This window comes from Myxine glutinosa, chromosome 14 (assembly GCF_964187855.1).
Source record: "Myxine glutinosa chromosome 14, kmMyxGlut1.1, whole genome shotgun sequence".
Classification (NCBI taxonomy): Eukaryota; Metazoa; Chordata; class Myxini; order Myxiniformes; family Myxinidae; genus Myxine; species Myxine glutinosa.
Window position 1 is genome coordinate 72,073,343 of NC_136274.1, and position 27,619 is coordinate 72,100,961.

The window sequence follows — 27,619 nt, forward strand, 5'->3', positions numbered from 1 at the left end:
GACTCTTTATCTGGATTCTGACTCTTTATCTGGATTCTGACTCTTTATCTGGATTCTGACTCTTTATCTGGATTCTGACTCTTTATCTGGATTCTGACTCTTTATCTGGATTCTGACCCTTTATCTGGATTCTGACTCTTTATCTGTATTCTGACTCTTTATCTGCATTCTGACCCTTTATCTGGATTCTGACTATTCATCTGGATTCTGACCCTTTATCTGGATTCTGACTCTTTATCTGGATTCTGACTCTTTATCTGGATTCTGACTCTTTATCTGTATTCTGACTCTTTATCTGGATTCTGACTCTTTATCTGCATTCTGCCTATTTATCTGGATTCTGACTCTTTATCTGGATTCTGACTCTTTATCTGGATTCTGACTCTTTATCTGGATTCTGACTCTTTATCTGGATTCTGACTCTTTATCTGGATTCTGACTCTTTATCTGGATTCTGACCCTTTATCTGGATTCTGACTCTTTATCTGTATTCTGACTCTTTATCTGCATTCTGACCCTTTATCTGGATTCTGACTATTCATCTGGATTCTGACTCTTTATCTGGATTCTGACTCTTTATCTGCATTCTGCCTATTTATCTGGATTCTGACTATTTATCTGAATTGGACTATTTTTCTGCATGGATTCAAATTGAGCAGTAATTGCACATAGCGGGATACGAGAAACAGTCAACTTGGTCCGTTCCCCCCGGTAGTGGGTATGGCGGCAATTTTACATCACATGCCAACACTATTAAATTGTGCCGATGGGCCGTGGTTGTTACAAAGTTGTAACAAAGAGTAACAAAGTTACAAAGAGTAACAACGGGAGCTCTGCAATAGAACTGGCAGTGGCATTGCGCTGAGTGATCTGGATGTTCTTACAAGTGTTCAATATTGTATGGCTGCACTGTAGAACTATTACTATATTGTATTTTGTGGTGGGGAGGGCAAGATTGTGTTCTTGATGTTTTGATGACTGTTAGGAGAATGGGGTGAGTTGCTGGTAGTATGTTTTGGCGATGGAAGGAAGTGAAGGTGATTGCTGGAAAGGGAATGTAAAGGAAAAAGTCACGGGTCGAGATTACACCATTTTGACACATGCACTTTGTATAATCCTTTTGTTGTTGTTCAGATGTTTCACAGAAGCAAAGAAAACATAATTCCCAAAATTGGCAGCATTTTCCAAGAGTGCACACCATCAGTGAAAATATAGTCTTCACACGATAAAGGAAGAACATGATAGTGGAAAAGAAATGAGATCGTGCAACTGCAAGAGAGCAATTACTGAGCCAAGGTAAACATTCTTTCACATCAATTAATGGCATTTTTGCTATTTAAAAAAACAATTGTCAGCCTGATTTGCATGATTGATGCCCATTTGAGAAAAAAGAAAGAACAAGTCCAAGTTTAAACATGTACACATGATTACTTCATTTTTTCTGTTTATGAATTGACAGAGAAGTTTAATTTTAAATGCTCATTTCTAGTTATCATACTTGTGCTGTAAAATCTGGCTCATTCTGATAAATGATAAAATCGCAAAGGCTTCTGCGACTCACTGGGACTGACACAATCTGTGAATTTCCCGACCCGGATCTCAGTCAACGGAGCATCTTCTCTTCTCGACTTGGTTATGACTAACTTCCCTGCAAATGTCTGCAGCTCTTCTTCTGCTCCAATCGGCGCTCATCTGATCATGTGCTTGTGAAAGTGGACATCTCTCTGACCATTCTCAGAGACCCTCCTCAGCGTCGACGAGTCTGGCATTTCACTCAGGCCAACTGGCACGGTCGTCAAGCAGCCATCAATCATCTGGACTGGTCTCCCATCTCTACCGCCTCTGACTTAGGTCTGACTTAGTCATCCCGGGAATTCTTCCAAAGTAAATTTGCTCTCTCTCTCATGCACAGATTTATCCCATCTCGTCTTCAGTTGTCATACCCTTCCTCCCGTCCATGGTTCACGGAATCTTCTGGTGAGGCAGTTGCCCAGAAACAACTTGCCTTCGCCTCCTGGAAAGCAAATCCAATGGAAGGAAATCTCATTTACTTTCACAAAGCCCGAAACAAGTGTGTGTCCACCCTCAGGAGAGCCAGGAAACAATATCTCTCCTCTCTAAAGACTGAACTCTCAAACCTGTATCCCTCTTCCAAATCCTGGTGGCATCTGGTCAAATCTGTTTCTGGTGTTTGTTCCCCCTCCATCCCCTCCCATACCTCAAACGGCTACACAGCTGACTCCGCTCACGAAAAAGCTGAATGCCTCAACTCTGTGTTTGCCTCCAAATATTGTGTCCCAAACCCATCCCTCTCGATACCCACCGTACCAAGTCATACCCAGCTGCTTGTGGACTCTATGTCCTTTTCTCCTGACAAGGTCGAGAAGTTTCTGTCAACCCTCGACTCTGATTCTGCAACTGGACCTGACAGCATCAGCCCACGGGTCCTAACATCCTGCTCTGCCGCACTTTCACTCCCCCTCTGTTCTCTTCACCCACTCTTTTGCTCAAGGTCATCTGCCATCAGCTTGGAAATCAGCCAACAACACCGCTTTACACAAAAAGGTGCAAAAACAGATCCTAGCAACTACAGACCAGTTAGCATTCTCCCAATTATCAGAAAAGTCATGGAATCCATCATTGCTTCAGATATCAAATCTTTCCTATTCTCCAATAGCTTGATCTCTGACCATCAATTTGATTTCAGACCAGGTCACTCTACTCTGGACATGCTGCTTCTGCTGTCTCAACTATGGATGGATGTCCTCAATGCCAAACAGGAAATTAGAGCTGTCTCCCTTGACATATCACGTGCCTTCGATACGGTCTGGCACCCCGCGTTGCTCACCAAACTCTCCTCCTTTGGTATCCAGGGAAATCTCCACGCATGGCTTGCGGACTTCCTCTCTGGTCGTAGTCAACATGTGGCCCTGAATGGGTTTCTCTCATCTCCCCCTTCCTGTTCAGGCTGGAGTTCCCCAAGGTAGTGTTCTGGGCCCTGTGCTTTTTCTGGTCTTCATCAATGATCTCTCCTACTCTCTTGAAAATCCTCTCCACCTCTTTGCTGATGAATCCACTCTCTGCCGCTCCATTCCTCATCCTTCAGATCGGCAGTCTGCAGCCTCCTCGCTCTCTGCAGACCTGGACAAAATCACAGACTGGTCAAACAAGTGGTACATGTCTTGCAATCCTGACAAATCCCATACAGTTACTATGTCTCTCCGAAATGACCGACTGGACAACCCTCCCATCTACTTTCTGAACAATCCTCTCCAAGAAGTTCTGTCACTCAAGCTTTTGGGTCTGACTATCTGCCATGATCTTTCCTGGGAAAACCACATTTCCAATCTGGCCTCCAAAGCCAGTCTGGGCATCTGGGCATCTGGGCATCCTCCGTCGTGAGAAGTCCTTCCTTGGCACACCTGAGCTCCTCACCACATACAAGGCTTTCATCTGCAGCTCAATGGAATATTGTTCTCCCCCTCTGGGCCGGTGCTCCTGCCTCACAACTAGCTCAGCTTCACGCTGTTGAAACCAAAGCTTTCAGAATCATTGGAATCTCCCGCGATGAAGCTAACTCCGAGGGCCTTTCACTTACTCACCGCAGGCAGGTTGGTGGTCTTTCTGTCTTCTACCGACTCCTCTCCGGCCTTGCTCCCCCAGCTCTCTCTGGGCTCTGTCCCCCAAGTATTCCTACAGGTCGCACAAGATCTGCCTGCAACCCTCATATGGTTAAACTGCCAAAATCAAGACTCTCTGCTCACTTTCACTCCTTCATTCCTCTTTTCTCCTGCCTCTGGAACAAACTCCCTCACTCTCTTCAATCCCACTCCTCCCTCCAGGTCTTTAAAACAGCTGTTCACCACCATCTCTTATCTTCCCCCATCCATACCCTTGATCTTTTCTACTCCTGCTAATTTCACCCCAGATCTACTTTTTTGAAATACCAACTTCTTTCCTGGAAGTCCTTGCAGTGTCCTTGTGTTTTATATTTCTCCCCTCCCCCTCCCCTTCCCACACCTCCTCCCCCCAAGCCCTCTCCCTCTCACAGATCTCCCGATGACCCTGCTCTCAAATGTTGTGTTTGTGCTTCCCTTTCTCTCCCCATCTTGTCTCCCACTACCCTTATTATATGTTTTGTGTGTCTGTTTGATTTTTTGTGTGATAAATGTTGGCTCTTCCACGAGCCTTAATCTTGCATACAAAAAAAAAAAAAATGAAGAATCGTTTGTTCTGCCTCTATGAATGAGGAAATCATGGAAGTATGATATCACTGTACCTTTGCATAGCATGCATACAAGGGTATGAAAAATGATGTCGACACTTAGATGGCCTCAGAAGCTATCAATTTGGCAAAGGACTATTGGCCTAAAAGCAAGATTTATCAGGCATGATAACTGTCGACTTTTCAATGTGTGGTAATGTGTCCAGTTCTTTATAGATCAAGATCACTTTCACCTAAAAAAGACCGAGCGGCCTGTTTGGGTTCATTTGAATCGAGTGAACAAATAGTCATGAGTCCTTCACATTCGCTCATGAACCAAAGTTTGCTTCCTTGGCTAACGTTTCCCACCAAGATGATAAAGCAAGAGGGTTGGCTCAATAAATGGCAAAATAATTTATTAACAACAAAAACAATAATAACAACAATGGCACTCGGTCGGGCGCATACCTCCGCCAGGCTGAACAGTTTACATTATGTGTCACACTGATAGGCCGGATCTGGATTCGGTCCTGAACAAAAATCTAATCAGCTTCTTATCGTCACCTCGCCAACTCATCCACATAGTTTTGTTGCAAGTCGTCCACAACTTTTTTAAATATCATGCTATATATCATTTTTGGCACAGCCTGGTGTTGGCTTAGCGGTTAGGGTGCCAGCTTGGGATCCTAGGATCCTGGGTTTGAATCCCGGTCGATCGGTGAATTAACGCCAGGGTGGTTGACTCAGCCTGTCATCCTTCCGAGGTCGGCAAATTGAGTACCAGTTCACTGGTAATTCCTTGTGTGTCACAAGAGGTGACTAGCAGGGTTGGTGGCAGGAAGAGCATCTGGCTGTAAAACATTGCTTCAAAAAGGGGACCACGGTGCCCAAAAAAAGCCAACCCCTGCTCGGTGGGGAAAAATGGCCTCGAAAGGTGTTTAAAAAAAATCATTTTTGGCCCCATCACTCAATGGTGATAGAATCAGATTTTTTTTTTTAATTCTCTGATCCGGATCCATATTCTGAACTACACCAAAATAGCATCGATTTGTCAGTGTCACACATCCAACCGGTCTACCAAGTTTCATCAGAATCCGTCCATAACTTTTTGAAATATCATGCTATATATCGTTTTTAGCCCTACCTTTCAATGGGGAAGAATCGCTTAAATAAATTCGCAGATCCACATCCGGATCCGGATCTTCACCAAAATTCTAATCATTTGGTCCTTCTCACACATCCAACCTGTCTACCAAGTTTCATCCGAATCCGTCCATAACTTTTTGAGATATCCTGTTCCCAGACAAACACACAACCAGACAAACAGACAGGGGTGAAACATAACCTCCATTCACCTTCGGTGGCGGAGGTAATAAAAATGAATTATCACACTGACGTAACCTGGTGTTGGGCTAGCGGCTAGGATGCCGGCTTAGGATCCTAGGATCCTGGGTTCGAATCCTGGTCGATCGCTGAATTAACGCCAGGGGGCGTTAATGAATTAACGCCTGGGTTGACTCAGCCTGTCATCCTTCCGAGGTCGGCTAATTGAGTACCAGCTCACTGGTAATTCCCTGTTTGTCGTTAAAGGCGGCAAAAAGGGTTGGCGTCAGGAAGGGCATCCGGCCATAAAACATTGCTTCAAAAAGGGGACCGAAAAACAACAACAACCACGGCTCCCGAAAAAGGCCAACCCCCGCTTTGCGGGGAAAAATGGCCTCTAAAGGTGGTTTTATACACTGACGTAAGAGGTACGACTCACCATCGGAACCTCCGCAAAGGACGGCCATAAAACACGTACCCTTGATAACCGAATGTCCCACTACAGCCACTGATCCTACAAACGACCAGAAGGTAATGACTGTGGAAGGAGGGATGGGAAAGCAATAAAGCAAAATCGCAGAGAGAGGCAATAAATAAATCAACAAAAACACCATACTGGTGATAAAATGGGACGGCCACGTGTATGTCCACACTGGGGAAAACTCGCACATCACATTGTTGAGCCGATGAGCTCTCAAGGCCTCTCTCTGCAGGGCTGGCATCAGTTTCACCAAGACTCCAATTAACACCACTGGACTAGAACACAGCTCAGCTCTCCACCAATCATGCTTCATCAACCCGTTTTCCATGCCAGCTCTGCCCCAACTGCGGTACTGGGATCAGCACCCCCACCTTCAGCTTTTTAATGGTCCGGCCGAAGCACAGCTCATCTAGCCGAACATCAGGTGGTTGCTCATAATGCTCTGCCTCCCTCATTGACCATCTTTGGCCCAGGGCAATTCAAAATTGTCTCAAAAATGAGTAAAATGACAATAAACGAGAGGAAAAAGGGAAGGAACAGGATCCATGGAACAGTTGGCATAATAATCTATATTCCGTTATAATTAGCTCAAGCACGCCCCATTTACAAAGTACATACACAGATGTGGCAGTATTTACAATAACACAAACACACAAGTGAGGTTACCACTCCTTCCCATCCACGTTTTAATATGTTTAACATGCACAAAGGTCAAAGCTCGTGCGAGAGGTGAGATGATGGAATCGTTTTCAATTAAAATGACGCACGAGTAAGAGCCTGTCCAATAAGAGAGAGCACCACAGGTACTAGTACGAGAGAGAATTCAGTGATATTGCCGTTTACAGCAAAATACCCAATTCGTCAGGATCCATCCCGATGCTCCAATGCCACAGAGAAAATGGCCAGAGATAAGCATGGCTGCGACCTTGTAGTTACCCCGCGCGCCGAAGCGAAAAGTGGGGTAAGCGATTGGTTCACTTTGTCTGTCTGTCCACAAACGTCAGTTTATGATCGAGGAACGACAGAATTTCAAATGAACGGTGTATTTTGAACACGAAACAAAACATGAATCGGAACACGAACTTGTAGTTTAGCAGTACGTCGGCTCTGAATTCATCCTGATCACACATGCGTGGAGAGGAGAGAGATACTTTTGTTACTCTTTCCGCCTGTCTGTCTGTCAAACAAATTGAAAATCATTCCAAACAAGATACTTACTGTTTTGTCGTCATAAAGGACACAAACAACAGGTACGAAGAACTAATGTAATGTGTCAAGTGAAGTGATGTAAAAGACGCTGCATCAACAGCGGCAAACTGACGAATTTCTTTTCGACAACATTCAACATCTTTCTTTTATTTCAATTGAATTATCTATTATATAATAACGAGTTGGGATTTTTTGAGCAAATTGTGGTGTAAGGTGTTCTCTACTCTGCAATTCAACTATTTATTCATTTTATTTCATTTAAGAATGCGATTTTAAGAAAGGATTCGAACCCTGGTGTTGGGCTAGCGGCTAGGGTGCCGGCTTAGGATTCCTAGGATCCTGGGTTCGAATCCCGGTCGATCGCTGAATTAACGCCAGGGGGGTTGACTCAGCCTGTCATCCTTCCGAGGTCGGCTAATTGAGTACCAGTTCACTGGTAATTCCCTGTTTGTCGTTAAAGGCGGCAAAAATGGTTGGCGTCAGGAAGGGCATCCGGCCGTAAAACATCGCTTCAAAAAGGGGACCAAAAAAAAAACAAAAAAAAACAAAACAACAACAACCACGGTTCCCGAAAAAGGCCAACCCCCGCTTTGCGGGGAAAAATGGCCTCTAAAGGTGGTTATTAATTTTTTTATATAAGAATGCCCGACGGCATCTGACCGAAACAGCTAAGCTACGATTGATGAAACATCAAAATGCACAACAACTGGTGAGACCCTAGGTAATCTAAATTCTGGTTAAAACCTTTGGGAATCCTCAATTTCCATTAACAAAATTATTACAGGATGAGAGATGGATTTCTATGTGTATGAAGATGTACAAGCTAGGCCGTCATTTGAGGTTTACATTTATTTTTTGGAGATGTAGAAGTAAACAAAGGAACAAAAGAAACAAAGAAACAAAGAAACAAAGGAACAAAATAAACAAAGAAACAAAGGAACAAAATAAACAAAGGAACAAAGGAACAAAAGAAACAAAGGGACAAAGGAACAAAAGAAGCAAAGAAACAAAGGAACAAAATAAACAAAGAAACAAATGAACAAAAGCGCAGAATTTTAAGGTGACTGTATGTATACACTCCACTTACATGTAGCTCCTTCAGTTCCTTCTCCAATCTCATCTTCTCACTGACCTCGGAAGAGAGGAGGTGTGCGATCGTATCGGCACCACTACGTTCGTCCCCAAGCTCTGATTGCAGCTCAGACACCTGGTGAAGGTTGGAGAATGCTCATACGTACAGCTCATTCCACCACCCTACACAAACATTCCCCCTCCCCCCACCCCCCCCCCCCCCAAGATTCATATTTAACAAGCTCCGATGAATATCCGCCATCATGCAGAAAATATTAGCAGCATATGTTATTGCTCGATAATGGCAGAGCAACTATTTGAAAGAAGGACAAGGGAATAATGTAAGGAAGTTAACGAGGACTTGCGGATATTCTCGGTCGGAGTTATTACGAATGCATACACACGTGACGCCGTTCACGCTAGTGCCTGATTTGCAGTCGGCGATACGTTTCCACGATATCGTCGTATAATGTGTTCTTGATTATTCAGCATGTCTTGAATCTGCCAATGCGTCTAAATTCATGTCAAATCCTGCTGTATGTTAGTAATTTGATTGCAATTCAAACGAGATGGCAACCATTCCGCTGCAGATTTTGCAAATGGCATAACTTTGATAGGCCATAGAATAATATCAATAATAAAAGTAATAATAATAATAATAATAATAATAATAATAATAATAAATATCTTTATTGTCCCATATCTAGTGAAATTAGAAGGCCCTCAAGCTCAGTGAGCACAAGGTAACGCAAGATGATTAAGATAGGATATAGTTCATTTGGCTCATCATGTCCATCCCCAATCCTTACTCCAATGCTCCCATATTATGGGGGTAGCGTTAGTGATACAATTTGAATACAGGGTGACAGCTGACATTACATCCCCATCGGTATGTCGTACTCCAAGATGCACTCCCTCCCCCCTAGAAATATCAGATCAATCGTTTTTAGTTAAATAACCACAGAACAAAGCAAAACCAAAAACAAAGACATAAACACTGTGGAAATATGGACACTTATTTCACATACAATAATTGTCGGAAGTTAATAATAATAATAATAATGCATTTATTTTATATAGCGCTGTTCCAAGAGTTCCAAGATGAATGAATGAGTTAATGAATGAGTTCCAAGATTTTGACATTAGGAGCGGAGGACTCGCTTAATGCTGAGACAGATACGGACTGGAGCACAAGTGACGAGGAGTATCAGAATACGGTAAACATGGTGATCTTCAAAGCTGATGAACGAACGGACGCTTGATACTGATGGCTTACGCATTGAGTGCACAAAAAATGGCAGATCGATGGAGACGAGACGGAAATTGAAGGCAGTGAGGTTTGGTGGGTTTTGTCTGATGCTCGTCTTTCCGTAAAACTCTGTTCAGATCGCTCAAGCAAAATCAAATTACGCTTACGAGTCCCGAAAGCCTCCAAACTGCTGCTAACGATGGAGTTCTACCACAAAGGCTGTTCTGTACTCCATCTGTCCAACGGAGCTTAATGACACGACATCGCCCATAAGATGGAATACCTATTCACTGACACGGCAAATCAAATTGTAAACCAATTTTTCAGTCGAGCCTGCACCCTACACTCAACATAAGGCTTCAAATGACTTGTATGATAAGTCTTCATCATGTTTTAACAGAGACCATCTGACATGGTCGCAATAACAAGGCCTACAAAGCCCGGAAGAGCTTGTAAGAACCCCAACTCACTCACCTTCCCCTCCAGCTGCTCATTGCTCCGCCGTAGTTCTTGTCGTTCTCTCTCCGACTTCTCGAACCGACTTCGCATTTGAACCAGCTCTTCCTACAGGGAAAAAGGAAAAGCTCAACTGAAGGCTCAGAGAGGATGACTGCATGATTAATTAAAGACCTCCAGAGATTGCATCATTGCATCACATAACTAGAACGGCACTCGGCAGAGAACATACCTCCGCCAGGCTGAACAGTTTATGTTTTGTATCCCATTGAGAGGCCAGATCTGGATTCAGACCTGAACCAAAATCTAATCGGCTTGTTCTTGTCACCAAACCAACTTGTCCATCAAGTTTAGTCACAACTTGTCCATAACTTTTTCAAATATCATGTTATTTATCGCTTTTCATCCGATCTCTCAATGGTGAAGAATCACTTATAAATTAAATAATTCTCGTATCCGAATCCATATTCAGATCATCACCAAAATCGAATCATTTAATCCTTCTAACACTCCCAACCTATGTCCACCAAGTTTCGTCCGAATCCGTCTACGACATTTTGCCATATCATGCTATATGTCATTTTTAGCCCTATTACGCAATGGTGAAGATTCACTGAATAAATTCTAGCATCCGGATCTGCATTTTCACCAAAATCTAATTGATTCCTCCTTGTCACCCACCCAACTTGTCCACCAAATTTCGGTTGAATCCCTCCACAACATTTTGAGTTATCCTGTTCACAGACAAAGAGACAGACAAACAGAAAGGAAAGAAAACATAACCTCTGTCCACCTTCGGGTACAAGAGGTAACATAATTATGCAATACCAGTAATGCCTACTAGAGGTAACAAATATGTCCACAAGACTATCTTGGTGGTGACACAAGCACTCAAACACCTGGCCGTGAAAACACACCTCCCGTGGGGATTGTTCCTTTTCGGGAATCGTCGAAGTGATAAGTGGTCGCACGTAGGTCAGAACTCTCCACCAGTGCCAGCTACATACGTTTTCCATCAATTTGAAGTTCTTCTGGAGGCACCTAATGGCCATCTCCTGGACCTGTCCACAGGAATTTGCACAAACAGTTCACTTGAGAAAAACAAAAGACATTCGAAACAGTCACACCAGAGTGTTGTACAGACGTGTTTGCCTCTTCGAGTTTGTTTAATCCCATGTCTCATTATCTTCAGCCATCCAGGATAGGTCACACACGTGTGTAGGGTGCATTAATTACACAGGAGGAATGTGACGCATTGCAAAAGGTCATTCCTGCATTTTTACAGCAAAGTCTTTGATTTTGGATCTCGATTTCAAAGATAATTAGGCTTAGCTTGAATTAGGTTTAATAACATATGCGAAGATTTTCTGAACACAATTACACATCAAAAATACAGTGTGTGAGACCCTCAGGTTGTTTTTGACAAAACAGCCTCGAGACAGGCCTTTCACTTGTGTTCATACCGTCCGCTTCCTATGCCTCTGCCGTGATAGGTAGCCCCTGCAAATGGCCTGAAAGTTTATCACTCTTTTGGAGATTTCTTTCTCTCTCTGGGCCTTGAGCTTCGAAAGCACTCCAGCCCTGAACATGACCTGTGAGAAGCAAAAACAAGAAAGAACCCAATGGGCAGGATGTCATACACCACACATTCAAGGCAGCCATCTTGTTTCCCCTGTTTCAACAACAATAGATTCCACCAGGTGTGATAACTTATTTCAATACATTTCTAAGCTAGTCATGCACTCACCTTCCTTTCTTTACAGAATCGAGTTTGTTCAACACCCCTGAACAAAACTTGAATGTTGTTGAAGCAATCCATGCTGAGCATTACTTTGAATCATGACATATGTTAATGCGGATATGGCGAACGTAGTGTATGTCAGGAAAACCACAACTATTCTGCACAAAAGACAACGGTGTCCATTCCATATAATAACAAGAAAGAGCATCAGAGATTGCAGACCCTCACCAGGACGTGTTTTTAGTGTAATTTTTAAGGTATTTGTGTTAAAACAAATGTGGCAGCCAATCCACATGACCGATGAAGGCATCATTTTTTTTCTCCGTCAATTTACCCCTAGATGACGCTCAAATAATTTCATCTTGATCAGATGAAGTGTTGTACTTGTCGAATTGTGACGTCATAATGGAGGAACCTATGACATAATCATTAACATATGTTAATTCCCCATGGAGAGTTCTTTACAATGAGCCATGTCTCAATTTTTCTACGCAGCGCTTTCAGAGATATAAAGGTGCAACGTTTCCGTTTTTTCCAAGATGGCGCCCATACCACGTGACCTATGACGACATAATTACCATTAAAATTCTACAGGAGGAGGTGCAGCACCTATGGTGAAAATCTCCTTTCAATTGGACCAACGGTTGCAGAGAAAATCATATTTGTTCTGTGCGGACAAACAAACAGACAGACAGATGAAAAATCACTCATAGAGAATAAAGTAGAATGGCGCTCAGTAGAGCATCCTATTTACCTCACAAATATATAATTGGTGGTTGAATTTAGTGACCTGATATGCAAATAGTCTTCAAATTTTAAGTTAATCGGATGAAATTTGACAATTTTAGAAATTCGGCCTATGTTGACCTTTTGGCCTATGTTGACCTCAAAAATAGTTGGTGGTTGGTTTCAGTAAACTGATATACAAATCATATTCAAATTTCAAGTCAATCGGATGAAAATTGAGGATTTCAGAAATTTGAGAAAAGTGGTTGACCCTAGGCCTATGTTGACCTCTTGGCCTATGTTGTTTTCAAAATAGTTGGTGGTTGAATTCAGTTAGCTGATATGCAAATCCTATTCAGATTTCAAGTTAATCGGATAGAAACTGAGGATTTTAGAAATTTGAAATGGTTGTTGATCTTTGGTCTTTGTTGACATTTTAGCCGATGTCGATCTCAAAAATAGTTGGTGGTTTAATTCAGTTCGCTGATATGTAAATCCTATTTAAATTTCAAGTCAATCGGATGAAAATTGAGGATTTTAGAAATTTGAAAGAAAGTGGTTGACCTTTGGCCTATGTTGACCTTGTGACATCTGTTTACCTAAAAAATAGTTGGTGGTTGAATTCAGTTAGCTGATATGTAAATCCTATTCAAATTTCAAGTCAATCGGATGAAAATTGAGGATTTTAGAAATTTGAAAGAAAGTGGTTGACCTTTGGCCTATGTTGACCTTGTGACATCTGTTTACCTAAAAAATAGTTGGTGGTTGAATTCAGTTAGCTGATATGTAAATCCTATTCAAATTTCAAGTCAATCGGATGAAAATTGAGGATTTTAGAAATTTGAAAGAAAGTGGTTGACCTTTGGCCTATGTTGACCTTGTGACATCTGTTTACCTAAAAAATAGTTGGTGGTTGAATTCAGTTAGCTGATATGTAAATCCTACTTAAATTTCAAGTCAATCGGATGAAAATTGAGGATTTTAGAAATTTGAAAGAAAGTGGTTGACCTTTTGCCTATGTTGACCTTGTGACATCTGTTGACCTCAAAAATAGTTGTTGGTTAAATTCAGTTAGCTGATATGTAAATCCTATTCAAATTTCAAGTCAATCGGATGAAAATTGAGGATTTTAGATGTTTGAAAGAAGTGGTTGACCTTCTCTTATAGGATTTTGAAGTGGTCCTCTCTTATAGAAAATATATAGGATTTTGTCCGACCACCAACTCTACCATTTGGTGAAGTTTCGTGAAGATCGATTAAACATTGTGACCAGGAGGCAAGTATAAGTGAGCAGACAGACAAACGCACAAACACACTAACACACACACACAAACCGGAGTGATCAACATACTTGGCAAAAATATTTTTTTTGGCCAAGTAACAAACAAACGACTTAAATGCAATCCCCTGTCCTCTGGCGAGGGTCATAAGGTTCGTTCTCATTCTCGGTCTTCCTTAGATTGGTGAAAAATGACTACGCTGAGGTCAAAGGCAGCTGTTGTTTGTAACCTTAGTAAAGGCAGCGAGATCTCTGAATTGCACTCTTCCTTTTTTTTTTGTCTCAGCTGAAACAGCTAAGGAATACAGCTTTTGCAACATTGTTGGACCACTTCAAATATTAAGGTTTGACAGATGGGCTCTTATGAACTCTATTTTCCAAACGGGTCACGTCCACGGAAACATGTTCCCCGCCGCAAGGCCACCAGACGCTCCCGGAACTATTCCGTCCCACTCCTCCTCCAAAAGAAACGCGCATATAGTCCGGTATTGGCTCGTGATACCTGCTTTTATGCATAATTATTAGGGCCTGGCCTTTAGCCAGTTTGGGTATGTGGATTTTAACAATTGTATAGCCGTTTGTACTGCTTTCGTTCCGATCATCTGATTGGCACTTTGTCAATTTTGGTGCAAGCATCATGCAAAGGGGATTTGTATTCTGCCACCGCGTTCCTCACCCGTCATCAGAAAGAGGGCTCCAGCAAAAACATTGGCAATACTCCAGCAAGAACTTTCGAGGAAATCGATACCGATTGTAGTGCAATAAAGAGTGTCTTCGTGTTTATTTAATCCTTGGTGCCAAAGTGCTTGAGTATTCCTGTGGCGGAACGGGGTTAAATTCAAGGAGCACTACAATTGTACACGGTGTAGTAATTTTCAATCCACAATGATATTGATGCTTCCATTTTGCTTAGATAAAGCCTTTTGACAACGATTAATAATTTATTTATCAATGTGGATGCCTCTGCAGTTCTTTTATTATTATTCTGCCAGCATGTGCGTAAAGATGCGCACCGACATTGGCATGCGCGGACAGATTGATATTACGAGGGGCTCGAGAGGAAAAGGGCTCGGAGTATGAGGATGTACAATCAACTATTTTTTTCTCCAAACAGAAAGATATATCGATTCCAAGAATTCTGTGTATGTAAACATGGAATGAAGGAGTTGATCTGCAAAGGTCGTGCGATTGATGAGGGCAACCTCACATCGAGTCAACACCTAATATGATCGAATCACCGGGAATGTTCCATTGGGATACACTCAGGTAATGAAATCTCTAAGGCATGAGGTGGAGTGGGCAGCACTCTTAAAGGCATGTATGGAGGAGCACAAGCAAACAGATAAAGTGAGTCGGTTCCACAGAAAGAGAGAATAGAGGGACAACAGGGCAGGAGCAGCCAGACCAGAGTGAGGCGACAGACAACTGAAAGGCCACCAACCTGTCTGAGGTGGGCAAGAAGCAGACTTTGCGACTCAACCTCCTGCTGAGAGATACCAAACACACGGAGCTTTTTGGACTGGTTCACTTCAAGGGAAGCAAGAGGGGAAATGGCTTCATCAGCCCAGAGTGAGGATCCCTAATCCATGATACTTTGGATGAAGGCCTGATACAATGAGCTCTCATAGGCTCAGAATGTATTTTGCTCTGCAGAAAATACTGTTGCATCAGCATCACAGGTCAGTTTGGAGGTATGGTTCACTTAAGAAAGGTTGCAACAGCTTATTTCAAATTTCTTGAACAGTTTTTTATTTGTATTTGTATTCTGCTGTTCTGATGTTCTGTATGAAGGTAGCTTCAATAGTGCCAAGGCAGATTTTTGGCCAGGGTTAATACTGGGTGGTGTGCCATTGTCTTCCCAGCAGGAGTTAGGGCAGGAATATGGGATTTATTCTCCAAACTACTGCTAACGGCATGCTGGAATTACATAAAATGCTCTAGGTCGTCTACTATTTGCGAAGGACACCGTCAGCTCTTTAACGTCCACCAACTAATATCGGCAGACGGGATGCCAGCTTAACGTCTATCCGTAGGGACTTACGTAGGGACTCAATCACGTTGATAAATCACCTTGCATGACAGTTTTCAGCTGGGTCAGGATTCAAACCCAAGCTAGACAGCTCATAAGGGAGTGTGCCTATCTCTAGACTACCAGTGTATGTGTGTGTGCACACAAAGAGACAGACAGACAGACACACACATGTACATGTAGGAGGGTGGGGGTAGGTTCCATAGCTATATCATGGTAAGTGTAGAATGGACCGTATAATCGCGTAGCCTAGATTCCTCCCTGCATTAGCTAAATACCAAGAGGTAAGTGGATTGTAATTTGTGCACTGAGGAGGAGGTGAGTGTTAACCTTTAAGATGGTCAGGGTAAGGTTGTGTTGCCTCCTGTTTGAAAGACGAGGCCAGGTGGAGGGTTTGTGAAACAATGGCACCAGGAAAGTGCTACATGCTTGTAAAGGTCCCATGACATACTGTTGGTACGTGTACATAGGCCATGGTGGTGAGATGTGCTGTAGAAGCCCAGAAGAGGAGTAAAAGTCTTTCTTTATGTATATGCCGAGTGGGGCGGTATGGTGAGGATAAGGTGCCACCCACCCGGGGGGGGGGGGGGGGGAGGTCAACCATAGGTCCTGCCGCTTGGGGAAGCGGCCCCAAAGTCTGGGGGTGTCGGACGCCTGTGGAAGACAGGAGAGTACGATCGGAGCTGTAACTGAGAGAGGACACACCAGCCCTCATGGACTTTGCGGATTGTTGCTTCTGTGTCGAATCTACACCACCTTGAACCTCCATCGTCGCTCCTCACCTTTGTGATCCGAGTTACTTTAACCTGCCGCCATGGGGCCACAACAAGCTTGTGCTTATACAGGCCCTTGCCTGTCCCCTTGCACCCATGTATGGAGTCTGGTATTTCTTTTGGCACCATTAGGGGCTTAGATTTTATTTCTTTGATTGTATATGAGTTTGTATGTCCACTTCTGCCCAAATGTGTTTGTCAATCACCTGGTTTGTTCTGTCTAGTTAAAGCATCTTGTTTACCCTTCTCCCCATATTATTTTGTAATAAAACTCATTGTAATTAAAAAGAGCGTCTCCCACCTTTTTACCTACGCCACAGAAGGTGGATGGAGGTTATGTTTTCACCCCCTGTCTGTTTGTCTGTCTGTGACCAAGATATCTCAAAAGGTTGATGACAGATTTGGACGAAATTTAGCAGAGAGATAGAGTTTGTGACAAGGACGAAATTATTAGAATTTGGTGAAGATCCGGATTCGGATCCGGGTAGTATAATTTTTTAAGTGACTCTTCACCATTGGGAGATAGATAGGGCCAAAAACGATACATAGCAGGATATCTCAAAAAGTTATGGATGGATTTGGACGAAACTCGGTGGACAGATTGGGTGTGTGAACAGGATGAATCGATTCGATTTTGGTGAAGATCTGAATATGGATTCGGATACAATAATTATTTAATTTCTAAGCGATTCCTCACCATTGAGAGCTCGGGTGAAAAGCGATACATTACATGATATTAAAAAAAAGTTATGGACGAGTTATGACTAAACTTGGTGGACGTCTTGGTTAGGTGACAATAACAAGCCGATTTGATTTTGGTTCAGGTCCGAATCCAGATACAGCCTATCGGTGGGATACAAAACATAAACTGTTCAGCCTGGTGGAGGTATGCACCCTACCGAATGCCATTCTAGTTGCTCTCTGCACTCTTTCAACCGCCACAACTTGAAATCAGATGTGCATTGGCGATGAAAATACTGCCACAGCTCACTACCCCAGCATGGTGGGTCATAGGTAAAATATAATTTGGCTATTCGCGGAGACATTAGGTCTCTGGCACAAAGGAATATCACGTTTGTGAGCCTCTGGATATGACAACTAGTGTCAGGAGTTTGGATTGGCGGCCACTTTCAATTGTTGGTGTTGGCATCTACTGGTGGTGGTGGGTCTTACAAGCATGTGAAGATCATGAAGAAGAGGAAGAACTAGTCATCTGATAAGTTAGGATTGGGGTTTTGTCCTCCATTCTCTCTATACACACACACGGACTCTCGAGAATGAATCCTTTAAATTAATGTTCGCAAATGAATAAAAGAAGACTTGACAGCCAGCCCAACATGTCCGCTGAATGACTGAGTGTAGAGGACCACTGTTGTTCACCACCAGAGCAGTAGATTTCTTATTGAACCTAGAGCTGAGTCATTGTATTTAAACATTTAAACCCAAAGATGACATCACAAACCAATATCTTGCTAGCATATGAAATCAAGGCTGCCCATTAGACAAGATATCATGCCATCGTGACTCTAGTATAAAATTCAAACCAAGATCCCAATTTCAATGGTGATGAAACAACATGTGCAGAGAGATCATTCGAAGGAGTTACAATGGAAGGTCCAATATACAGGGAGGGTTTCAACTATATTTTTAATTAGATAATTTGTCTTTTTGTTTTCTATTCAGTTCAACTGCCTCTTCACATGTAGCAGTTGAGTGCTTATCCCATCTAACTTTGGGTCATAAACAATTAATCACAGTGGAGACTGGCATCTGATGTTGACCACCCCTCCTCTAAGGTTTTGTTTTTTGACGGACAATCAGACAGTGGCATCTGATGTTGACCACCCCTCCTCTGAGGTTTTCTTTTTTGTTGGACAATCAGACAGTGTCGGATGTGATCATTCTTTATAAAACACCAACGTTTACAGAAACTTAAATCCAAATCCAGAAGCAAATCTCTTGCCTTCAACTGGATTTAACCCTACAACCTCTGGTGCACCAGTTCAGGGTCCCTAAAATTATAGGACAACAAAACAGACATGATACGAGAGAGGTGCTTTGCAATAAGCTGTGTCAGAGAGTACTCTCTTACCTGACTTGTACCAACAGCGAATCGGCTTTTGTCCAAGTCCAGAGCCTCAAGAATATCCTCCGTGGCCTAAAAGAACACACGTTTAAACATGTAAAATGAACCGCCGCCACTTTGCTCGAACACATCATCCAACCATCAAAGCTTCAACATTAAAACCAGAGATTCTGCCTCGTTAAAATCTCCGTGTAAATAATACCATGGAATGATGGACAGCTCGGCGTGTTTCACCGATGGCGCATGCACGGGCAATTATGGCTTTCACGAGCTAGGTCCAGCAAGTCTGTGCTAGGAGCAATTACAAAACAGAACCAGACAGCATCCAATCATCGGAGATTAGGATGAAAGGAATCACATCGAGGCCGAAATTAAAAAATCTGGAAGATGATAGGAGGTGGAAGAAACGGTGACCCTACGTCTCTCCGCAATCACAACGTGGGGAAGACTTCAGCTCTCAGACATTTATTTGAATTTAGCTTGGTCACATGCCATGGGATGATGCATGACCCAAGGCAAGAAGAAAATTAATTGCACCTTGTCCCACCCTCATGTCTTCCTTAAAGGCCTCTTTTTTCTGCTTCTTTCTTTACCTCCAGCACTGTCTTGTCGAGAGCACTTCACATTTGGAACAATTTTTTTTCTTTAAAAAAACTGAGAGGCCCAGTCTTTGTGATAACGACATCAAATTGATGCATCATTAACTGCCATATTGTAACCCATGGCCTAGCTGTCACCCTCAATGCTCCTATAATGGATCCCAAACATATCCACACAGTTTAGGATTTTTACAACTTTGCTTCCCTTCTCAAGCATATCCTTCCTAAAACATATCCCTTTGCTTCCTCATCCAACTTGCAACACCAAACCCCCAAAACCATCTCCGGACACTTCCACCGACCACCCAATTCAATGCCCCTCATCCTATCTCTACGTCCACCAAATTACACACAATTTTGTCGAGATTGAATCATAAATAATTATTTTACACATAAACAAACCCAATAAAAATAAAGATGGATAATTAAAATAATAAATATCTCTTTATTGGAATATGTAAAGTTCCCTACTCAATGAGTGGCCCCAAATATTGGGAGTCGATGTATCACAGTCAGCAGCAAAATCAAATCGGATCTCTGACATTTAACTTTACAACCATCAATTGGGAGGTCAAAGGTGGAAATCTCCTTACTTGAGATTTACAAAGTCTGGCACAACTGAGATGAGCAATGGACAATATATTTCCATGTCCATCAGAATGAATCCAATAGTTCCTGCATTAATTTGTCTCCTTATTTTCCCTCTCAGCAGGGGCAGATTATCCCCCATACTTGAAGGGCCCACAATGAGCTCAGAAAACAAAATCACCCTCACCTTCACTCTATTTATGGAAATTTAATAGAAAAAGGACCCCAAACTGTAACTAGCCTTTTATGTTGGTGTTGAAGGAGCTGGGGCTCCCACGTCGATCGGAAGAATGGACGCGACAAAAAGCTAGAATTCATCCGAGTTGCTTTAATGAAATCAAACACTCAGGCACTCTGAAAACCCGTTTATCGGTCAGCAATATATATCTATTATCCCAGGGGGTTTGCCCAGGCCCGGCGCCAGGGGGCGTGGCCCAGCGTCCTGGCTGCGGCCTGGCAAGTTGAGGGCGAGCCTGCCCGGGCATGCCCGGGCATGCCCGGGCGTCCCGACCGAGGCCTGGCAAGTTGAGCGTGGGCCTGCCCGGGCGTCCTGGACGAGCCCGGCATGGTGATCGCTCCGCGTCCTTGATAGGTGCAAGGCGATTGTGAAAACCCAGCGGCAGCCGCTACACACGTCCCCCCAGAATCGACTTGCACCGGCAGGGTCAATTTGAGGGGGGTCCTGATGACCCGGCCGAAGCGACCCCTGGCGGGTCGTGGGAGGGGGTCCGGTGAGGTGGTGGGCGGTCGAGTGGGGGGCACCGTGGACGGGGGGCGGCCTCGCCGCGGCGGAAGGGCCACCCGTGGTGGGTGGTCGACATCCACGTGCGCCGGCTTGAGGCGGTCCACTGCAATCCGGTCCAACCTGCCGCCGATGTCGATGACGAACGACTTGTCGTCCCGTCGCAGCACCCGGAAGGGCCCGTCGTACGGCGGCTGGAGTGGCCACCGATGTGCGTCGTGACGCACAAAAACATACTCCGCTGTGCGGAGTGCTGGGGGGACGTAGGACTGGGGGTCACCGTGGTGGGATGTTGGCACGGGGGCAAACCGTCGGGCGGCCTCCTGGAGGTCCGAGCGCTGGTGAGCTGCGGACCAGGGACTGGTAGCGTCGGGCACGAATTCGCCCGGGACGCGTAGCACCTGGCCATAGACAAGCTCGGCGGTGGATGCCTGGAGGTCCTCCTTGGGGGCCGTGCGAAGGCCCAAAAGGACCCACGGCAGCCGGTCGGCCCAACCGCCGTCTTGAAGGCCGGCCATGAGCGCGGCCTTCATGGAGCGGTGGAATCGCTCGCACAACCCGTTTGCTTGGGGGTGGTAGGCCGTAGTACGGTGGAGCTTGACCCCCAGGTTGCGGGCGACCGCGCCCCACAGCTCGGAGGTGAACTGTGGTCCGCGGTCTGACGAGATGTCCGCCGGTGCGCCGAAGCGGGCGACCCAGGTGGCGATGAAAGCCTGCGCCACGTCGGCGGTGGTGGTGGAGATGAGGGGAACGGCCTCCGGCCACCTGGTGGTCCTGTCCACCATGGTGAGCAGGTGTGTGAACCCCCGTGACGGGGGGAGGGGGCCCACCAGATCCACGTTGACGTGGTCGAAACGTCGTTCGGGCACGGTGAAAGGTGCCAGCGGGGCCTGGGTGTGTCGGTGGACCTTGGCCCGTTGGCAGGCCGTGCAGGTGCTGGTCCAATCGCGGACGTCCCGACGAAGGCCGTGCCAGACGAAACGCGCCGACACCAGCTTCTGGGAAGCTTTCCGGCCCGGGTGGGAAAGGCTGTGGAGGGAGGCGAAGATGCGGCGTTGCCAGGTGACGGGCACGATGGGGCGAGGCTGGCCCTGGGAGACGTCGCAGAGCAGGACAGTGTCCGCGCAGGGGATGTCGGCCAGGCGGAGGCCCGTGTCCGCCGCCCGGAGGGCTTGCACCGTGGTGTCGGTGGTTTGGTCCGCCGCCATAAGCGCAAAATCCACGCCCAGGTGGACCGCGTTCGCGCTGGCCCGGGAAAGACAGTCGGCCACGGCGTTGTTTTTGCCGGCGACGTGCCGGATGTCCGTGGTAAACTCCGACACGGCGGAGAGGTGGCGCTGTTGGCGGGCCGACCATGGCTCCGTGACCTTGGCCATGGCGTAAACCAACGGCTTGTGGTCGACGAACGCCGTGAAAGGTCGGCCCTCCAGGAGGTGGCGGAAATGGCGGACGGCCAGGTGTAGACCGAGGAGCTCCCGGTCAAACGTGCTGTATTTGAGCTCGTTCGGCCGGAGCTGCCGGCTGAAAAAAGCGAGTGGCTGCCAAACCCCGTTCACCCATTGCTCATGTACGGCGCCCACCGCGTAGTCGGAGGCATCCGTGGTGAGGGCGATGGGAGCATTGAGCACCGGGTGAGCGAGCAGTGTTGCGTCGGCGAGGGCCCGCTTTGAGTGTTGGAAGGCCGCATCCATTGCTGCGGACCAGGCGATGTCGTGCTTGGCCGGCTTGCCCCGGAGGGCTTCGTAGAGGGGCCGCATGAGTTGAGCAGCGCGGGGCACGAAGCGGTGATAAAAATTCACCATTCCCAGGAATTCCTGCAGGGCCTTTATGGTGCGGGGACGCGGGAACGTGGTGATGGCCTCGACCTTGGTTGGCAGCGGCACGGCCCCGTTCTTGGTGATGTGGTGGCCCAAAAAATCAACGGCCGTCGTGCCGAAGTGGCATTTGGCCGGGTTGACGATGAGGCCGTGCTCGCTGAGGCGCCCGAACAGTGTTCGGAGGTGGAGGAGGTGCTCGGCCCGGGACGTGCTGGCGACGAGGATGTCGTCCAGGTAAACGAAAAGGAACGGCAGGTCACGCAGCACGCCGTCCATCAAGCGCTGGAACGCCTGAGCCGCGTTCTTGAGACCAAACGGCATCCGCAAGAATTCGAATAAGCCGAACGGCGTGATGACTGCCGTTTTAGGGACGTCGGCCGCCCTGACAGGTACCTGGTGATATCCCCGTATGAGATCAATTTTCGAAAAAATGACCCGTCCCGCCAGACGGGCGGAGAAGTCTTGGATATGCGGGATCGGGTACCTGTCGGGGGTGGTAGCGTCATTGAGACGGCGGTAGTCGCCACACGGGCGCCATCCACCCCCCGGCTTTGGCACGATGTGCAGTGGCGAGGCCCACGCGCTATCGGAGCGCCGCACGATGCCGAGGTGCTCCAACGCGTCGAATTCGGCCTTCGCTACGGCGAGCTTGGCTGGGTCGAGGCGGCGGGCCCTGGCGTAGACCGGCGGGCCCGTGGTTGGTATGTGGTGCTCGATCCCATGCCGTACTGCGACGGCCGAAAACGTCGGCCGCGTGAGGGCCAGGAACTCCGTGAGCAGGCGAGCAAACTCGTTCGCCGCCGGGACGGTGCATGCCAGCTCGGTCGGCGCGGAGCTGCTCAATGTGCATACCAGGGAGCTGAAGGTTTCAGCGTTGATTAAACGACGCCGTTGGACGTCCACCAGTAGTCCGTGTGCGCAGAGGAAGTCGGCGCCTAGCAGAGCCATGGGCACGTTGGCGGTTACAAACGTCCAAGCAAAGCGTTGGCCGCCGAAGCAGAGGGTGACGTTGCGCGGGCCGAAGGTGCGGATAGTCGATCCGTTGGCCGCAACCAAGGAGGGGCCGCAAACCGCGGATTGCCTGTCCTGGTCAGAGGCGGGTATGACGCTCAGTTGGGCGCCGGTGTCGCACAGGAAGCGCCGTCCGGACGCTTTATCTGTGATGAACAGTAAGTTGCCCGTGTGGCCGGCGCTCATGGCTGGTAATGAACGCCGGCCCGGCCGTTTCCCGGCCTGCCGAAGGTGCACGGGGGTCGGCATGTCCGGGCCTTCTGTCCGAACCTGGCATGATAGTAACACCACGCTTGGTCAGGTGGAGGCCTCGGTCGTCATGCTGGAGGTGGTCGGCTCGGTAGAGCGGCCGCCAATTGCGTCGGCAGTTCGGCCGTCGACCGTGCCGGGTGCTCGGGCACCATGGGTGTTGCGTCGGACGGCGGTGGGTCCCATGTCGCCGCTGCAATGCGCTGTCCTGCGGCGGAGATCTTGTCGGCTTCTCTGGCAAGGGCCCGGGGATCTGTGATCGTCGTGCTTGCCAGGGCGAGGCGTACCGGGTTAGGCAGCTGACGGAGGAACAGCTCCCGGAACAGGAATGCCGGAGAGTGCTCGCCGAGCAGTGAAAGCATGTAGTCCATTCGCTCGGAAGGGCGCGTGTCGCCGAGCTCAGGCAGTTCGAGCAGGCGCCGTGCGCGTTCCGCCGATGGGAGGTCGAAAGCATCGAGGAGCAGCTTCTTAATCGCGCCGTATTTGTCAGCGGCTGGCGGGCTTTCGAGGAGGCTCAGGGCGCGGGCCGCGGTAGCCGACCCGAGCGCAGCTACCACATGGTGGAAGCGGGTGTCGTCGGCCGTGACGCCTCGCAGGGCGAACAGGGACTCCGCCTGCGCGAACCAAACCGCCGCGTGAGCCTCCCAGAAGGTAGGCAGTTTAAGGGCGACTGCCGTGTCCATGTCGATAGGTCACCAATGAAGGAGCTGGGGCTCCCACGTCGATCGGAAGAATGGACGCGACAAAAAGCTAGAATTCATCCGAGTTGCTTTAATGAAATCAAACACTCAGGCACTCTGAAAACCCGTTTATCGGTCAGCAATATATATCTATTATCCCAGGGGGTTTGCCCAGGCCCGGCGCCAGGGGGCGTGGCCCAGCGTCCTGGCTGCGGCCTGGCAAGTTGAGGGCGAGCCTGCCCGGGCATGCCCGGGCATGCCCGGGCGTCCCGACCGAGGCCTGGCAAGTTGAGCGCGGGCCTGCCCGGGCGTCCTGGACGAGCCCGGCATGGTGATCGCTCCGCGTCCTTGATAGGTGCAAGGCGATTGTGAAAACCCAGCGGCAGCCGCTACAGTGTCTCCATTAGTTTAAGGAGCATATATGTAAATTATGTACTGTACATGTATATATATATATATATATATATCTCCTGACTCTAATCCTGACTCCATCCTCTTTGTCATCCAAGTTTGATTTCCTCAAGATGTACTTACCATACAGATTGAACAAGGGGAGATAAGGTACCCCTGTTTGGCCCCTTTTCCAATTCCATACCATTCCCTCTCTCCATGCTTTGTTCTTACTGTAGATTCTTGTGTGGTGTACACTCTTCTTAACCGACGTATCAGGTGCTCCAACATTCTCAATTTCTCTCAGCATAATCTACGTCAATTAATGATCAACACAATCAAAAGCTTTGCTATAATCTATAAAACAGAGATCCACCTTCCTTTGATATTCCCTTGCTTATTCCATGATCATCCACCTCAGATGTGCGATTTGATCTCTAAAACCTCTTCTTCTTCTTTAACCTCTGTGCTCAACTGGCATTTCTCGCATAACGAAGTATTCCATTCCGTGTTGAATGATCTATAGCAATTTCTCGCTAGCATATGAAATCAAGGCAATGGTTCGGTTATTTATTTATGTTGCATCCCATTTCTTTGGCAACGGTATATGTAGATTGAGACTGCTTCCACCTTTTAGACTATTAGCGGGTCTTTCATCCATTGGACTAAATTTTCATTGGTCTTTGCAGCTTTGTGGCCCACCTGCCTGCTGTACTGCTTGAGCATTAGCGTGCCTTTCACCACACCCAGATGTCCTTGGCCAAGGTCAGAGGGGTCGGACAATGCATTCGTTATTATTATTGCCAAATGATACTACTATGATTATCGTGGCTAATATTAATTAATATATGCTTTGTTAAAATGTTATCATTGTTTTTGTTATTTATTTTGTAATTAGACTGCCTTGCCGTGGAAGGACCTATTAAGCTGATCTAGTGATCTATACACCTTAACATGGCGTGCATTAAAAACAAGGGAATTTTTGAGGATCCTTTGTAGTTAATTATTTATCCCAATCAACTCAGGGGATTTAGCCCAATCAAAACATGCCCCCCCCCCCTCACACACACACGCACGCACACACATTGTCTTAAACCTTTTGCCATAATTCGTCTGGCATTCTATCAACCACATCCAGCTCTGCAAAATGGTTTATTTTATTATTATTGTTTCCTTTATTGCATATTCTTTCACCTTTATTCACCTTTCTCAATTTGACTTTGTACTTTTGCCACAAGAAGTTCATGATCTGTCCCACAGTGTCCCAGGCATACTGCAAAGCACTTCTCCGTCTTCTAATGATTAGAATGTCATCAATCTGATTTCTACGTTGCCAATCAGGTGAAGTCCATGTGTACAGTCTATGATTGGGATGTTTGAACCACGTGTTTGCAATTACGAGCTCATTCTCCACACAAAACCCCAGCATTCGCTCCCCTGGCTTATTTTGGATGCAATCCCTGGTGCTCCTGCTTCTCCAATTTTTGTATTCCAGTCTCCCATAGTAATTAAAAAGATCCCCTTTTCCGTAAAACTCCTCCACATTTTCTTCATCTGCTGCAGAAGTTTGAGTATATATCTGAATGATGGTGGTGTTCACTGGACGTCCTTTTAACCTCACTGATATTAACCTATCATTGACTGGGTTGCAGCGCAATACTGACCCTGCCGTCTTCTTATTTCAAACCACTGACAACACTCCATTTCTTTTACAGGTTTCATGACCAGAAAAGAACACTTTGTATTTGTCAGATTCAAACTGACCCAGACAAGTCCAATTAAGTTAACTTGTCCCAAAATTTTTTGTTCTTGTCCTCTCCGTCTCTCGCTTTATTACATCTAACTTTCCTTTATTAATTTAACTTACATTCCATGCTCCAATTTTTGAAGGTTTGAGAATCTCAGAGTTCGACTTTCAGTTCTGGTGGCCTCAGCGAGTGTATTTCCTTGCAGGTTTGATCCAACACTGTCACAATGGCCAGTCCTATCCATCAAAACACTTTGCTTTCCCAGTAGCCATTTGGGTGTTTTCAGACCTGGGGGCGTGGGGCTCATCATCCTGCACCATAACGTTATCTCTTAGATTCCTGTTCATGGTTGTTTTTCTTGGCATGTACGGAAGTGGTTTGCCATTGCCTTCTTCCGGGCAGTGTTTATGCAATACAGATGCTGAGGCATTTGAGTATTTCCTACACCTTGAGAGCCTATCCTCAATGTCACCCTGGCATAAGAGCTCTTGATGTATCAGTGCCTTGTTGACTGCATGCCATTCCAAGCATTTGTCGGCTCAAGCACCTTATCATGCCCAAACTACCGATTTGGGTTTGTGCATACCCTGCTGATATGTCGGTGCATAATACAAACATTTGTCATGCAGGCCTCAGTCTTGGCACGACGTCCTCAAGAAAATAGCATTGGAGCACACAATTACCCACATTATTGCAACGCTGACGATGTGTGATACATCTTACACCGACATAAGAGACGTCAAACAGGGTCTATCCCTTATGAGTCCTCAACACAAGCTACCATTCCCATACGCTGTAAACAATGCTTGTAAAACGGTGATTGAAAATAACACATTTGGAGTCCCCTAGGTTACCAAAAATTCCATGACATTTTATTTCCTTAACGTGGAACCTTTTCAATTTTTAATCATTTTATATTAATGAAAACAGTGTGATGGCAATTCAATTGACAATTGGTCTTCTCTTATCTAGGTTAACTGCAACAAGGCAACTGAACCTGAGAGTTCTGCAATTTGTACAAAATGCTTGGTGATCTATAGGTAACTAGCAAAAGTCTGCAACCTGTCGGAGGACAAAAGGTGCAAGCATCATTTTGAATGAGCGAAGCTGACGTGTCATTTCAATGAAATTGATGAATATGCAACTCTTAAGGAAACGGATATACAGA

The 27,619-nt window shown here is 46.2% G+C and overlaps 1 protein-coding gene across 3 annotated transcripts in view; it reads right to left on the bottom strand.

Moving 5' to 3' along the window:
* The window catches only part of LOC137439905 (unconventional myosin-XVIIIa-like), a 346,703-nt gene that overhangs the window by 79,471 nt on the left and 239,613 nt on the right, over positions 1-27,619 (bottom strand). For all 3 annotated transcript variants that reach the window (XM_068136130.2, XM_068136128.2, XM_068136131.2), the window contains 5 exons: positions 18,634-18,699; positions 11,457-11,585; positions 10,911-11,054; positions 10,012-10,101; positions 8,305-8,424 (listed from right to left, as the gene is read on the bottom strand). In XM_068136130.2, coding sequence (XP_067992231.2) covers positions 8,305-8,424; positions 10,012-10,101; positions 10,911-11,054; positions 11,457-11,585; positions 18,634-18,699 — 549 coding nt within the window. The remainder of the gene's footprint in view (positions 1-8,304; positions 8,425-10,011; positions 10,102-10,910; positions 11,055-11,456; positions 11,586-18,633; positions 18,700-27,619) is intronic.